We start from the raw sequence: 17,199 nt of genomic DNA, 5'->3' as shown, positions 1-17,199 counted from the left end.
GAACATGCCATCCACATTTTCAATTCTCTCACCTTTGCTGATGGTGAAGATAAATCAAAATTCAAGACGGTCCTCCTTAAGGTTGACAGTCACTGCGAGATCGAGGTGAATGAAAGTTTTGAGCGCTATGTATTCCAACAGCGTTTGCAGGGTAAGGATGAACCTTTCCAGTCCTTTCTCACCCACCTCCGCATCCTTGCGCAGTCCTGTAATTACGGGCCCACCTCCGACTCCATGATACGCGACCAGATCGTTTTCGGTGTTCAGTCGGACCCCCTACGCCAGCAGCTCCTCAAGGTAAAGCAGCTCACCCTAGCGATTGCCATCGAGACCTGCGTGCTACACGAACATGCCACTAGTCGGTTTTCCCACATCCAAGGTTGAAACGGCGCGGCAAGGTCCCCACGAGGCAGAACGGGTTCAAACAATCGAGCAACTCCAGGGCCTCAGCCTGGATGAGGGCGGCCATTTTGTGCGCTTTTCGCAGACTCCCGCGCTTGTGCGCACCGAACAAGGGGACGGCGACGTCGTCGAACGTACTGTGCAGGCGCTCACCACGTACGACCACACCGCGCATGCGCGGTGGCGCAGCGAACGTACTGACGCTACAACGTGCGGTAACTGTGGCTCCGCCCACATAAAGCGGCAATGTCCTGCCAAATCCCAACGATGCCTGCGATGTGTCAAACTTGGCCACTATGCTGCTTTATGCAGATCCGCTCAGCCAGTCAACTCTGGTCGCTCCAGCCAGCCTCGCAGGAATGTCCGTGCCATTCAACCCACGGTCACCGAACCCGATTCGTATCTGCTACCCGATATTGACACTAAGGACCTGAAGGCGCCTTTTCCAGTCTGTATCATTACAAAAAACAGGGTGTTCCTGGAGCAAAGAATCCAGCCTCTATTGGTATACAGCATCGATCCGGACAATAAGTGGTGTGCCACCCTTACGGTCAACCGGTCCCCAATACAATTCCGCCTGGACATAGGTGCCTCCGCCAATCTCATTGCGCGGTCTGACCTCCAAAGCCTTCGTGTCAAACCAGCCATCCTGCCATCAGCCTGCCAGCTATTAGATTATAATGGCAATGCCATTGCTGCCAGCGGCTCATGCCAACTTGAAGTGACGCACAGGTCACGCAAAGCCATCCTTCCCTTTGAAATCGTGGGCTCCTCGAAAGCCTCCCTGCTTGGCGCGCAGGCATGCAAGCTGTTGAACCTAGTTCAGAGAGTTCACTCTCTCTCCTGCTGGCACGTCTGCCTTTCAACTGACTTCAGGACGCAGCTCGGCGCCATTATCAACCAGTACAACAATGTCTTCGAGGGCATGGGCATGCTCCCGTACACCTACAAGATCTTATTAAACCGAATGCCACGCCTGTGGTGCACGCACCTCGCAGGGTCCCAGCACCCCTTAAGGACCGCCTCAAGCAGCAGCTGCCTGACCTCCAGGACCAAGGAGTGATTTCCAAAGTCACGGAACTGACCGACTGGGTCAGTTCCATGGTATGTGTAAAAAAGCCTTCCGGCGAATTGAGAATTTGCATTGATCCCAAGGATCTAAATCGCAATATTATGAGAGAGCACTATCCAATTCCCAAGCGCGAAGAGGTCACATGTGAGATGGCTCGCGTCAAGCTCTTTACCAAACTCGACGCCTCAAAAGGATTCTGGCAAATCCAGCTCGATAAATCCAGCAGGAAACTGCACATTTAACACCCCCGTTGGAAGATATTGTTACAACAGGATGCCGTTTGGGATCATCTCCGCATCAGAAGTGTTCCAGAGGATTATGAAACAAATGATGGAAAGTATTGAAGGTGTTCGCGTCTATGTTGATGACATAATCATTTGGTCCACCACCCCGCAGGAGCATGTTAGTCGCCTCCAGCGCGTATTCATACGTATACATGAGCATGGCCTCCGCCTCAACAGAGCCAAATGCTCTTTTGGTCAGACAGAACTTAAGTTCCTCGGGGACCACATCTCCCAATTGGGTGTGCAGCCGGATGCGGACAAGGTAGCTGCCATCACAGCTATGAAAACACCAGAGGACAAGAAGGCGGGCCTCCGACTTCTGGGCATGGTCAATTTTTTAGGGAAATTCATCCCTACCTCGCCTCTCATACCACGGCTCTCAGGAACCTGGTCAGGAAGACGACAGACTTCCAATGGCTCCCTGCCCACGAGCGCGAATGGAGGGAACTTAAGGCAAAACTGACCACGGCCCCGGTCTAAGCCTTCTTTGATCCAGCAAAGGAGACCAAAATTTCGACCGATGCCAGCCAATCCAGCATTGGGGCAGTGCTCCTTCAACGTGATGAAGCCTTATCATGGGCCCCCGTTGCATATGTGTCACGTCCGATGACCGCCACGGAGCAGCGCTACGCGCAGATAGAAAAGGAGTGCCTGGGCCTTCTAACTGGTGTGGTTAAATTTCACAATTATGTCTACGGACTTCCTCAATTCACTGTCGAGACCGACCATCGCCCGCTGGTCAATATAATACAGAAAGACTTGAATGACATGACGCCTCGCCTCCAGCGTATTCTTCTCAAGTACCGACGATACGACTTCCAGCTGGTATACACCCCAGGCAAGGACCTCATCATTGCTGACGCTCTTTCCAGGGCAGTCAATACTTCATGTGACCCAGCTGGATTTGTCTGCCAGGTTGACGCCCATGTGGCATTCGCGGCCTCCAATCTACCTGTCTCGGATGAACACCTCGTCCAAATTCGCTGCGAGACGGCGTCTGACCCCTTGCTACAGCGTGTCATGCGCCACCTAACGGACGGGGGGGCTCAAGGGCCAATGCCCTCAATTCTATAATGTCAGAGATGATCTGGCGGTAGTAGACAGGGTTCTTTTAAAACTTGACCACATTGTCATCCCGCATAGCATGCGCCAGCTTGTCCTGGAACAACTACACGAGGGCCACCTTGGCGTGGAAAAGTGCCGCCGACGGGCCCGAGAGGCAGTGTACTGGCCCGGCATTAATGAGGACATAGCCAACACAGTGCTTAACTGCCCCACTTGTCAGCGCTTCCAGCCGGCCCAACCACGTGAGACCCTGCAGCCCCATGAGTTGGTCATGTCACCATGGACCAAGGTGGGCATCGACCTGTTCCACGCGCTGGGTAGAGACTATGTCCTGATCGTGGACTACTTTTCAGATTACCCGGAGGTGATACGGTTGCACAACCTCACCTCGTCTGCAGTTATTCATGCATGTAAAGAAACATTTGCGCGACACGGCATCCTGCCCACGATTAGGTCGGACAATGGCCCCAGCTGCGCCAGCCAAGAATGGTCCAACTTTGCCAGACTGTACAATTTTGCCCATGTGACGTCCAGTCCCCTGTACCCCCAATCCAACGGCAAAGCAGAGAAGGGAGTACATATCGACAAACGGCTCCTATGCAAAGCTGCCGATGCTGGGTCTGATTTCTACCTTGCCTTGCTGGCCTATCTCTCCGCTCCACTGTCCACTGGCCTGTCGCCAGCCCAATTACTCATGAGTCGCACCCTGAGGACGACGGTGCCGTCCATCCATGTCCCAGACCTCGACCACGTTCCGGTCCTTCGCCGGATGCAGCTGTCTCGTGCACAGCACAAGGCGGCTCATGACCCCTGTGCAGCTGATCTCCCTGCTCTGGCTCCAGATGACAACATCCGCGTCCATCTTCCGGATGGTGGCCGGTTTGCAACCGCTGTTGTCCTTCGGCAGGTGGCCCCCCGCTCGTTCCTGGTTCGTCTACCAGATGGCTCTATTCTGCACTGCAATCGACGCGCCCTTCGTCTCGTTCCACGCTCGCCACGTGATCCTCCAGTGTCGCCTCGCCCTCCTGCTGACCCTGCCACGGACTATGCAGAGCTCCCTGTCACTCTGCCTCCCCCTGACTTTGACGCAGTCCAGCCTGCTCCTGAACCGGTGGCTCTCGACCCACCCTTGAGGCGGTCAACCAGAATTCGTCGCCCACCTCAGAGACTAAATTTATGAACTTTTTGAATTTATGGACTCTCTGAATTGTTTCGTTGCTTTGTTTGATCGTTTTCCTGGTTTGTATATAGTGTTGATCTCGTTACTCTTGTTGCATACTGCTTCTCTGCACCAAGCACCTTCCCATGTAAATAGCTTAGTTCTCATGTACATAGTCCTGTAAATATGTCTTCGCACCCTACACGTAGTTCGGAACATTATCACCGCACATTATTTATTGCCACACACATACATTTTTTTATAAAAGGGGGGATGTCATAATATACACCAGTATATCATGGTGCAGACACACACACTGATGGACACACAGCAAGACCAATCAACACACACAACACCGCAGCCAATCACCAGTTAGAGCACACTCACTATAAAGACAGAGGGCATCAGTTTTCCCGCTCATTCGGGATGCAGCCCCTCAGAAGGACAGAGCTTACAGCTTACAGCACAGATCTTCACCATGTGCTGAGTGCATAGACTGGTTAGGATAGGCATAGGTCTTTAGTTTAATCTAACATCGTGCTAACCCACAGTGAAAGTATGTTCAGCAGTTTCTAGCTTAATAAAATAGTGTTGTTCTATTTTAAGTGTTGGTGGCCTGTATGTGTTCCACGGATCCAAAGCACACAACACATCATCAACCAAAACTCTTGACCAAAATTTCAGCATGATGCTGGCACACATAATACCTGTATTGAAAAAGACTTTTCATAATTCCGTTCAAAGTTTTAAACCTACTGATGTAAGAATTTTGAATAAATTGTCCAGAAATCTTTTCAAACAATTTTTATAAATCTTACATAGGAACATAGGAATTAGGAGCAGAAGTAGGCAATTCAACCCTACGCACCTGCTCCGCCATTCAGTCAGATCATAGCTAATCTCTTCCTGGTCTCAAATCTACCACCCCACCTGTTGTCCATTTCCTTTAACCCAATTTTAAAATCAAAAATATATTTATCTCTTTCTTGAAAACATTTAATGACTCAGACTATGGGGCAACGAGTTCCACAAATTCACCACCCTCTGCGAGAAGTAGTTCCTCCTCATCTCAATTCTAAATCTACCGTCTTTCAACCTATATCTGTGATCTGTGATCTCTTTTTCTAGATTTTCCCACAAGGGGGAACATTTTGTCTGCGTTTACTTTATTAATCCTATTTAGTATTTTATACACCTCGATCAGATCCCCTCTCATCCTTCTAAACTCCAGCGTGTATAAGCCCAAGCTGTTTAATCTCTCCTCCTACGTCAACCCTTTCATCCCCGGAATCAATCTGGTGAACCTCCTCTGAACTGTCTCCAATGCCACTACATCCTTCCTCAAATAAGGGGACCACAACTGGACACAATACTCCAGGTGTGGTCTCACCAACACCCTGTACAATTGTAACAACACGTCTCTACTTTTATACTCCAGTCCTTTTGCAATAAAAGCTAACACTCCATTTGCTTTGTTAATTACACGCTGTACCTGCATACCGACTTTCTGCGATTCATGAACAAAGACGCCCAGATCCCTCTGTCCAGATGCATCTTGAATCTGCTTTGCATTTAGATAATAATTTGCCTTTCTATTTTTTCAGCTCAAACTTATCTACATTAAACTCCACCTGCCAAATGGAATGTTGGCCTTTATTTCAAAGGGAATGGAATAAGAACATAGGGATGTCTTGCCAAAACTCAACAAAGCACTAGTTATACCACACATAGAATACTGCAAACAGTTTGCATCCCCTTTTCTAAGGAAATATATACTGACATTAGAGGCAGTCCAGAGAATGTTCCCTAGTTGATCTCAGGTATGGTGGGATTTTCATATGAGGAAAGGTTGAGTAGGTTGGGCTGGACGCATTGGAGTTCAGAAGAATGAGAGGTGACCTTATTGAGACATATAGGATTCGATAGGGTAGATGCAAATAGGTTGTTCCCCTTGTGGGAGAGTCTAGGACCAGAGGGCATAATCTCAGAATAAGGGACCGCCCATTAAGACACAGATGAAGAGGAATTTCTTCTCTCAGAGGGTAATGAATCTGTGGAATTCTTTACCATAGAGGGCTTGTAGGTAGTGTCATTAAGTATATTCAAGTCTGAGAAGGTCTTATGTGCTGTTTCACCTGAGGCTGTCCTTCTGTCTGCGGCAGGTCTGGGTCGGGTGGCGTGTAAAGGTTGGTCGACCATCTTTTGCAAGATCACCTCTGGAGGGCTATTTCTGGGATCTCAGCCCTGGACATGACATCGTCCATCTGTATGGACACCTCTGTTCCCATATCTGAGCCAGAGTCCTCATCCTGGTGGTCCGGGCACTGAGCCATGGTTGAATGCACTCACTGGCTAAGGAGTAGTTCCTTGGTAGGCAGAGGAATCAATGTCACTGGTTGGGTATTCTCTAGAGTGGGCTCTCACTTCTTTAGGTGGTCCACATGTTTACGTATGGTCTTCCCTTGGACTTTAATCTTGTATGGGATGGGTCCTGTTTTTTTTCTACTCTGACCGCTGGGAGCCAGAGTGCACCATCTCCAAAATTGAGGGCGTAAATCGTGGCTTCCAGTTGGAAAACCCAACCTGGCATCCTACACAGAAGGAGAATTCAGAATGTCCAATTTACCTAACAGCACGTCTTTCAGGACTTGTGGGAGGAAACTGGGGCACCCGGAGGAAACCCACGCAGACACAGAGAGCACGTGCAGACTCCTCAAAGACAGTGACCCAAGTCCGCACAGAGAGTGACCCAAATGGGAATTGAACCTGGGACCTGGCGCTGTGAAGCGACAGTGCTAACCACTGTGCTACTGTGCCACCCATATGCTGAATCTGTTCATCTTCATGAAGGTCGCAAACTCTTCACTTGTGAACGGTGTCCTGTTGTCGGTTACCAGGACTTCAGGGATTCCGTGAATGGTGAATGAGCACCTCAACTTCTGTAGGTGGCCCTTGATGTGGTAGAGGCCATCTTGTGGACGTCAAGACATTTGGAATAGGTGTCCACAATGATAAGAAACATGGACACCACAAAAGTCTCGCGAAATCAGCATGCAGTCTTACCCTGGGATGCCCAGGCCATCCACGGAGGGAGACTGCAGGCAGGTGTCTTTGGTGCTCCCGACATGCTTGGCAACTATGCATGACTCGCTTGATGTCCCATCGATTCCAGGCCACCAGAAGTAACTTTGAGCCAGCATCTTCATTTTTGAAGCGCCGGGGTGACCACAATTTCTGACCCGAAGGTGGGATGACCACACAAGTCCCCCACAGGAGGATACCATCTTCTGCTCTCAATTCTTTAGCTTTTGGGCATAGGGCTGAGGGCAGCTGGGGTTTGGGGAGGCCTCTGTACCCTGCCATATATTAACATGTTTCAGAGCTTCGCCAATTTGGGATCCTTTTGTGTCATGCACATATCTGTATGGCCATCACCGGCAGCGTGGCCATAAAATTCAGAGTCGCCATGACTTCATCCACCACTGGTGGGGATGGGGGACTTACAGGCAGTGAGATACGACTAAGGGCATCAACGTAGGCTATCTGGCCCCCTGGGCGATGTTGAAAAGAATACTCATATGCTGCAAGAAAGAGTGCCCATCACTGAATTTGGGCTAATGCTATGGGGGAAATCCCCTTGTCTTCTTTAAAGTGGCACAACGGAGGCTTGTGGTTGATAATGATGAAGAAGTGTCACCCGTAACCATTCTAATGAAATTTCTTGATGGCAACACCACCGGCAAGCCTTCCTTTTCTATTTGGGCATAGCAGCGCTCCGCGTCTTCCAGAGTTCTGAATGTGAATGCAATGGGGCTCTCCGTACCATCATTCCATCTATGGGCCAGCACCGTTCCGATGCCATTGTGGGGAGGCGCGATGCCATTGTGGGGAGGCGCCATAAATAAGCACTAGCGGCCGCGATGGGTCATAGTGACTGAGTAGTTGAGAGGATGACCAACGCATCTTTACCCTAGCGAATGCCTCTTCCTGTGGAGCACCCCAGGCCCACTTTCAGTTCTTCTTTAACAAAATGTGTAGGGGAAAATGTATAGGGGTGCGAACAGAGTGGCCAAGTTCAAAATAAATTTTCCATAGCAATTCACAAGGCCTAAAAATGATTGCAGTTCTGTGGCATCCTCAGAGTTGGGCCCCTTTTATGCCTTGAACCTTCTCCTCCACAGGGTGTAGGCTGTTTAAAAAGACCCAGGTTGGTGCTGTGGGACTTTGTTCCAGTCAAAATAAAAACATAAAGGTACTTCTGCCCTCATCTCTCAAACTCCCTCATCCCCACACTCCGATGTGCCATCCATGCCACTTACTGCCGCTCAGCCATCACTATGGCCTCTCATACCTCCTATGTTAAGCTATGACCTTCTAATCAAACCACCCATGGCCTCTTATGCTCCAAAACCAAAACTATGCCCTTCCACCTACTCCATGGCCTCTCGTCCCCCCGCAAAGCCAAGCTATACCCTTCCATCCTAACCCCCACCCCATGGTCCCTTATATTCCAAATTCCAAACTATGCCACTTCCATGCTTGGCTGAGAGCCACATCAATTTTGCTTATTGAAACAGTTTGTCCAAGGGAAATAAAACTGCTTGACATCTCAGGATCTCCGACCTCTGCGATCAATTTCACAATATTTATTTACACAAGATTAAGTGGTTTCGAGGGTATTTGATTTTTGTTATTGATACTTTAAAGAGCATGAATGATTAACACTTCTATTACCTTCTAAATGGAATTACATTTTTGAAAATAACAGAAAGTTAGGAATGAAATACTTATTATGAAAGCTTTCTTTTAACACATCCCACTTACATTAGTTCTATGAAGTTTAATAGTGGGTCAATGGGCATGAAAGTGCTATAGCTTGACATAGGAGGCATGAGGGGCTATCAGGTGGGTGGTGTGGAATAGCTTGGCATGGGAGGGCACGCGAGGACCTTTTGAACTCACCTTTTCACAACTCTGCTCATGAAGACTAGGGTTCACGATCCCTCTGAGTGGCCATAAACTATGGCTCGTTAAAAATCTAGCCCAACTCCAGGGTTATTGTGGAGAAGTAGGATATGCCTATCTTTGCAATGGAGTCAGCCAAGCCAGGAGTTCCGGATGTGGACTTTTGACAGGAACAGCCAGCATCCTTTAAAGGCACTCCCAAAAATCAGGAGGCCAGGAATCGGGTTGTGAATCCCAGAATTAAGACCCACTCTCCATTTCTAGTGAGCTCTTGAGTCATACCAACTCAGTGAAAATCCAGCCTGCAGTCACTTAAAATCCAGCCTGAGGCAAATATAACAACCAAGTCTCTATCTTCAAACAGTGAATGAAATAAGTGACCAGTTATTCTGAAATGAAAATAGAATTTAGCAGGCCAAGCAGCATCTGTAAAGAGGATAAATGAACTGATGTTTTGGGTATAGGTTTTTGAAAAGTATGAAAATTATCTGTTGATTTTTTGTTGCTTTTGTCCAATTTGTGTTTTAATGGCATTGATTGAGGAGAAGGATGTTAGCGTCTTTAGTTGAGTAATGGCTTGAAACTTGTATATCCACTGAACTAGCAGGTAGGTCCTTGGATTAACAACTCATCTTAAATACAGTAACTTCAATATACAGTACCAAATTGTTAGCCTACAATATGTGCTCAAATTCTCACCTGGGCCTTGAACTCAAAACCTTTAAATTCAGAGGTGAGAGTGATGCCAGTTTTAGTCGAGCTAAAACATTTGGCCCATCTAGCCATTTATCTTGCCATAGAAAAGGCACAAATGTAATTTGGATCTTTGATCTTTGCTTCCTTCTCCATCAAAATAGCAGCTGCCAGTTTTAAGTCTTTATTACATTGTGGACTGATTTTCAGTTGCGAGGTGGGAGGATGGGAAACTGTAGATAGGTTGTCTTTTCTGCACTGTTCTGAATTTCCTTTGCATCACTCTGCTCCATGGATCACTATGAACAAGTTCTGAAGTATTCATCAGAGGTTGTCACAATTTGACCCCAACCACTTGCTGAGTAAAAACATTCCTCATGTCACCTCTGATTCTTTTCCCAATCACTTTAAACCAGTGTCCTTTGGTTATTGACCTTTCCATCAATGGGAAATGTTTCTCCCTTTCCATTCAGTGCAAACCCCTCATAGTTTTGAACACTTCTATCTGATCTTCTCTCAACCTTTTCATCCCTGCTATACAAATCTATCTATGTAACTGAGTACCTCGTCCATTCTTGTGAATTATTTCTGCGCTCTCCCTCATGCCTTCACATCCTTCCCAAAGTGTGATGCCTGAAATTGGACATAATACTCCAGGTGAGGACGAACCAGTGTTTTATAAAGATTCAATGTAACTCCTTTTCTTTTGTACTTTATCCCTCAAATTATAAAGCCCACGTCTAATGCATTATTAACTACTTTCTCAACCTGCCCTGCCACCTTCAACACGTTGTGCACATATATCCCTATGTCCCTCTGCCCTCTACCCCTTTTCGAATTGCATCCTTTGTATACAGTATAAAGGAGTCCCTCTGGCACTTTTTGGACACTGATGAAAGCCATAATCTGTTGTGAATGTGAATGATGTTGATGAGGTAGTGAGGTATTGTGGGAGGAGGAAATGGCACCATTGTGAAATACAGGAAATACCGCAAAGCCTCTAATGCGAAAACAGGAAATAATATGTATTGTATGTGTTGTAGAGTTGAAACAGTTTGAGGTTGAAAGCCTGTGTTAAACGTTTTTCAGGAAATGGTTCTTCTTATCCTTGGGCTTTAGTGGCACTCTGGAGTGATCTTTTGACATGAATTTTATTGCCTGGCTCAGGCTAGAGTGCTATCTCTAGCAATGCAGGGTTTTACTTTAAACTGGATTGATTGCTGTAGGAATTTGAAGAATGTGAGCAAAGATGTGCAAATGCACTTTTATTCTATAAGACCAAATTGCTGCACTTCAAATGTACTGGACTGGGCTAGATTTTGACTTTGTACAATAGTCTGAGTTAGGTGATAACAAATCTGTAGTACATTTTACTTGGATTTAAATGAAAATAAAAATTGGGAGAGTTATAAAATGACCTGCCATTTTGTAATTAATAGTTTTACGCAAATCTTCAAAGTCAAAATCTACCCCCCTAACTCCAGACATTTATTTTACATTATTCTTGAATTGACCCTTGGCTTTCAAATGAAAAAAAATGTTCGATAGACTTTATGTGTGTGTTCGGGAAGAGTCGTTAAGCTAGTTCTTGGTATCCCCATATAGAGGAAGAGAATATTGAAAGACTTAGATAGATAAAATTTACAGTGCAGAAGGAGGCCATTCGGCCCATCGAGTCTGCACAGGCTCTTGGAAAGATCACCCGACCCAAGGTCAACACCTCCACCCTATCCCCATAACCCAGTAACCCCAGCCAACACTAAGGGCAATTTTGGACACTAAGGGCAATTTATCACGGCCAATCCACCTAACCTGCACACCTTTGGACTGTGGGAGGAAACCGGAGCACCCGGAGGAAACCCACGCACACACGGGGAGGATGTGCAGACGCCGCACAGACAGAGACCCAAGCCGGAATCGAACCTGGGACCCTGGAGCTGTGAAGCAATTGTGCTATCCACAATGCTACCATGCTGACTTATGACCTTGGGCTGGTTTGTTTGATCTCCTAGTGACTAGTCACATAACAGCATTGGCGGAGGGATGGAATTGGGATGCTTGATACCAGCTCAGGGTGTCTCAGGAACTGGAAAAAGAAAGGATCAGAAGGCAACTACAGACAGTTCATATTTCTAATAATATTAGTTTGCTTTTCCCCCCAAATCATTACAGTTACATTTCCTTTCTCAGGTTTGACAGATTCATTTTCTTAGCTCTTCAGGATTCTTTCCTTTCTGAAAGCTCACATTTAATACAGTGCTACTGTGGGTAAATTTCATTTCAGCTTAGTAGCTTTTCTCTTAGACAGAGTAACATGTGTCATTGATCAATTGTTAACATGCCTCATTAATGTAATTGTAGTTACAAAATACTTCCAAGAATTGGCTCACTTTACCTCTGTTTCCTGTTTTGAAAGAAAATTAACATTCCTCACATTCCTCATTACAGCATAGTACAGGAACAATGTTGTTGGGTAAAGCTGGAGGAGATCCACTGTACAAATGGCATAAACATGGCCAGGGACAACCAAGCATGTGAGGCACCTGGCGCCGTCACAGGCAAATGCAACGCTGTAAAGGTAATGCATATTTTTCTTTCCAAGTTCCAAGATGTACAATAAAGCTTCTTGAACACAATGCTTTACCCAAAGGTACTGAACTTTATTCTCTGTCGTGTAGTCTGTGTGGAACAGGTAGGTTGAGATCAGTGAAATGCTGATGCCTAATGGCAGTTCATTAGCAAAGAGGATTTCAATTTCAGTCCCTTGCACCATCAGCAGTGGCCCTCAGGAAGTCCTGGGAGAGAACGGAAGCATTCAGAAATGAGAGCAATTGGTAGGGTTCTCATGAACCAGCTTCCCTCATCAAGCTAGGTGATAGAAATTGCAGGCTTGGCAGATGTTGCAGAGGAAGCCTTGGAGATTTGCTGCAGTGCATTCTATAGATAGTATACACTGCAATCACAGTATATAGGTGAAGGGGGCAATGAATACTTAAGTCAATGGATGGATTGCTGATTAAGTGGGTTGCTTTGTCCGAGATGGATTCTTGAGTGTGGTTGCAGCTGCACCCACCCATGCAAATGGAAAGTATTTCATTCCTGTGTCATATTAATGCTGCAAAGATTGTGGGGAGCCATGAGGTGATTCACCATAAAGTACCCAACCTCTGACCTTCTCTAGTAGCCAAGACATTTTTGTGGCTGGACAAATTGAGTTTGAGTCAATGTTGAGCTGCAGGATGTTGATGCTGAGAAATTCAGTGACGGAATGTTGTGGAGTGGTTTCTTTGGAGATGGTTATTACCTATGTGGAGGGAATGTTGCTTGCCACTTATTAGACCAAGCCTGGAAGTTGTAGACATTTTCCTGGGTGTGTTGCATCCAGGGCAGCAAAAGGACTAATGCATATTTCAGGTGAGAGCTATGTGAGCCTCTTTTTCTGCCTTTGCCTATATAGAGGTGGTTAATGTGGTCTTTTTATAATTATATAAAGGTCATAAGGGATTACATAAGGGCAGCACGGTGACGCAGTGGGTTAGCCCTGTTGCCTCACGGTGCCAAGGTCCCAGGTTCGATCCTGGCTCTGGGTCATTGTCCATGTGGAGTTTGCACAGGGATTTGTCATGATATTCAAACACACACATCATGATAGACACACCAACAGACAAATCAGAACACACAACACCACAACCAATGACAGAAAGATATAAAAGCACAGACACGACCCCCGGTGGTCAGTATTAGCCGCAGAGGAGGACCAGGACACATCTGTTACCAAACACACTCAGGGAGACAGCACGTGCAGAGTATCCAGAACGAACTGTATTATAAGAGTTAAAATAAAATAGAGTTGTACCACATACAACTGTGTTGGCTCATCTGTGCACCAGAGCACCCAACACCACATGGTACAGGAGTGGATCGATACCTGCCGGCATACCTCAGTGTACACAGACAACCAGCAGTGCCCAGGCAAAATGATAGAGCTCCCGGTTCCGCAGCCGCTCCAGTGCTACGGCGATCTCCGCGAAAACTGGCGGCGATTCCGGCAAATGTTCGAATTGTTCCTGGTGGCAGCTGAACTCCAAGACCTGGATGATAGCGAAAAAATTGAATTTCCCCTCACCATCGCCGGTGCAAGGGCAAGAGAAATATTCACAAGGTTCAGGTTCTTCAGGAGGCAGCAAAGGTACGATTACCAGGCAGTCCTGGACAAATTCTCCAAGTACTGTGAAGAAAACGCAATCCAATCGGCAAATAAAGGTAAGAAAAGCTGCAGTACTCACCTCGTGGCTGGGATCCCGGAGCCCGAATTCCCAGAGGCCGAAATCCCGGGCCTGAGAGAGGGCTGGGTCGAGGTCGGCGGCCATCTTGCTAAAGGTATCACGCTAGCACAGTTGCGCGAGCAGTGCGCAGAACCGGAAGTTTCGTTTGCGCATGTGCGAGATGCTGCGCATGCGCAGTCAAGAAAACGGCCATCGGTAAAGGAACAGCGATCTGAGCATGCGCAGTCGCTTCCTACGTGCTACATACCGAGCGTCAGGATGTCAGAGGCCCCAGACTGCACCAATTTAAAAGGGAAATGTCCCAAATCCAATTTAAAAGGGAAACGTCCCAAATCAAAAAAACAAAAATCTGTTAAAGCTGTAAAACAACCTTCCCTCACCTGGAATGACAGCACAGTGCCGCAACTTGACCCAGGAGATGAATTTGACCTCCGAAGAACCCTCCGACAAGCAGTTACCTACGCACAAGCCGATGATTCCGACCTTGAATACTTCGATGACGATCTTTACAGTGTTTCCGGACCTCGCGAGCCCAATGATAGCTCCGTGGTCCTATATGACTATGACTCGGACGAACCTTTCGTGTTGCACATTGGCGGCCCCCACATTGAATCCGACGCAGATGCGGATTCATTTTTCGGATTTGAGGATCTTCAATCCAGCAGATATGACGTTCCAACTTATCAGTACCGGATGATGCTGCAGCCTGACATTAACAGACAGGGAGCGGTGCAAGCACACGGAGAGTGCCCTGCTGCCACACAGAGCGTGGTCCACGTCCCGCTCAACGTTCCCGACTCTATGAAAGAAGACATGCAAGACTCCAGAGTGCAGTCCTCGCATGAACCAGAAGTGACTCCAGTGTCACAAGCTTCCACAGCAAGCTCGTGGACAGACTCCACAATTGCAGAAATGCAAGACTCCAGAGCGCAGTCCTTGCACGAACAAGAAGTGACTCCAGTGTCACAAGCCTCCACAGAGAGCTCGTGGACAGCCTCCACGATAGAAGCAACGCAAGACTCCAGAGCGCAGTCCTTGCACGAACAAGAAGAGACTCCAGTGTCACAAGCCTCCACAGAGAGCTCGTGGACAGCCTCCACGATAGAAGCAACGCAAGACTCCAATGTGCAGTCCTTGCAGGAACAAGACCATGAGGGTCTAGCAACCTCTCCTGACCAACCAGCGGCAGACGATGCAAGTCTGCCATGCTCACGTGAACAGCAAGAAGGCTATAACAGCCTACCATGCTCCACTACACAGCAGCATGAACATGACGGTCTCTCATGCTACAATGAAGGGCACAGCGCTGAAGACTGTTCAAGCCCAACTGAAGACAAGCCAAAGGAATCGCCTCGTCCAAGCCCGAAGAAAAAAGGTTTATGCGCTGACCTTCAGGATCATTATAGCCGAACAGAGATTAATAATGCTGCACGGCCACAGAAGGATGCTGAGGATTTGCTAACGAAATTAATTGAATGTTTAACTTGCAAGGAGCAGACTGAGAATTGCCAGTGTTTTAGTACGGATCGAAAAAATGGACAAGACATTGATCCTCAGGTAATGGAAATAACACAACCTGAATCATATCTACAGCAGGGACAAATGTCTCCCTTCAACACAACACCGCAAAATCCCAACTTCGGAGACCAGCAGTTAGTCAGTAATGACTCTTCAAACCTTGAGGGGAACATTAATTGCATTGAACCTATACACGCTCCACTGATTATTGAGCAGAACATTGGAGCAAGAATCCTGAGGACACCGACATCGAGTAGCCAGATAACGAATTTAAAACCCACAGCAGTTTCAAGTGAACCAAGTGTGCTTTCCACTAATGGTGAAGATGCAGATAAGGTCGACCCGATTATCCATTGTACCACACTAACCCCAGTGATTAAGCAGTTATGTATGGGGAGTATAATGTGGGCAATTGAGAACAGTAAAAGAGAGACTGTGGCCATGCCAGTCCCAGCAAAATCAGACCCAGAGACCATGAAGGCATGTACATTAGACAAAGATACATATGAGGCACCTGAGAAGAAAAGTGAAACGGAATGTTCTTTGGAAAATAGTACAATGTCGATAGAAACATTGGATCCTATATTCGAGACCATACCTATGGGAGAATTTGGGGGTAATAAACAAGGTTCTGCAATGTCTGGGGGAAGATTTAAAATTCCAAAGAAGAAAAGCCCAAATGAAGGACAACGGCAAGACAATGACAGTCCACCGACATGGTGTGCACCACCAGATGAAAACTCTGACAATTTACCCAACCCTAGTGAACAGCAAGCTGCTAATGAGGATCTATCCACGGGATGTGAGACGAGTGACGACAGCATCCCACTTCCCATGCAAAAGGTGCAAGGTGACAGACCTCGCCTAGTGCGTACCGAGGCACTCGACGATCACGGTGGGACCACTGACGACTGCGGTGGCAGCGCACCGCTTCCACCCTCGATGACTCGACCCTCTCCACTGGTTGGTGCATTCCTGCATGTTCCGACTCCAGAAGTGCAGCTTCAGGGAATCTCGGCTGCCTCCAGTGAACCTGTTGGGACTCCGGACGGGGGGCATCGACGGAAGGCAGACCGGACTCCAGATGGGGAGCAGCCAAGCGCCGACTCTGATTCGCGCATGCCAGACCTTGCTCCGGACGGGCGGTGTCGCGGCCTCGGTGATGGCACGCTCAGGGTGACGGCGGATGCCACGGCGACAGGGAATGGATCGCGTGGCAGTCCCACTGGGTCGGCAGTGGCAACCAGCACCGGCGGTCCAAGATGGACACACCAATTCGCGCCATCGCCAGACGTTGATGCGAGCAACAATTCTCTCTCCAAGGCGACATGCTTCGACGTTTCTCTGCAGAGTCGCCCTTCCGGCGCAGCAGGTGGCCGGAACCAGCGTACACGGTCTCGGCCAACTTCCACATCTGGCACAGTCATCGCCTTGTATGATATTAGTGATGGTGCTACTTCGATGGCAACGACCCATCGGCTACAAGATGCCGTCCACCACAAACATAAAAAGAAAAAGACTCCACCTTGTTCCTGGCATGCAGGGCGGATGGATTGGTGCGTAGGCGCAATCAGCGAGCTTTGCGCCGCCTTCCACGCTCGCAACTGAACCGTACGCACACGCCGGATCCTCCACTGGTTCCCAAGGATGACTTCGTGGAGATGCCACGGATCATGCCCCTTCCATCGCCACCAGAACCAAACCACAGCCAAGGCACCACTAACAAAGATGTTGAATGTTATATTTGCACGAATG

At 47.8% G+C, this 17,199-nt stretch overlaps 1 protein-coding gene across 3 annotated transcripts in view; it reads left to right on the top strand.

Moving 5' to 3' along the window:
- The window catches only part of fbln1 (fibulin 1), a 345,473-nt gene that overhangs the window by 36,071 nt on the left and 292,203 nt on the right, over positions 1-17,199 (top strand). For all 3 annotated transcript variants that reach the window (XM_072484570.1, XM_072484568.1, XM_072484569.1), the window contains exon 3: positions 12,089-12,218. In XM_072484570.1, the coding sequence (XP_072340671.1) occupies positions 12,089-12,218 (130 nt within the window). The remainder of the gene's footprint in view (positions 1-12,088; positions 12,219-17,199) is intronic.

Source organism: Scyliorhinus torazame, chromosome 19, assembly GCF_047496885.1.
Source record: "Scyliorhinus torazame isolate Kashiwa2021f chromosome 19, sScyTor2.1, whole genome shotgun sequence".
NCBI classification, from domain to species: Eukaryota; Metazoa; Chordata; class Chondrichthyes; order Carcharhiniformes; family Scyliorhinidae; genus Scyliorhinus; species Scyliorhinus torazame.
The sequence above is the reverse complement of the archived record's forward strand: the minus strand, read 5'-3'. Positions and strand labels throughout refer to the sequence as shown.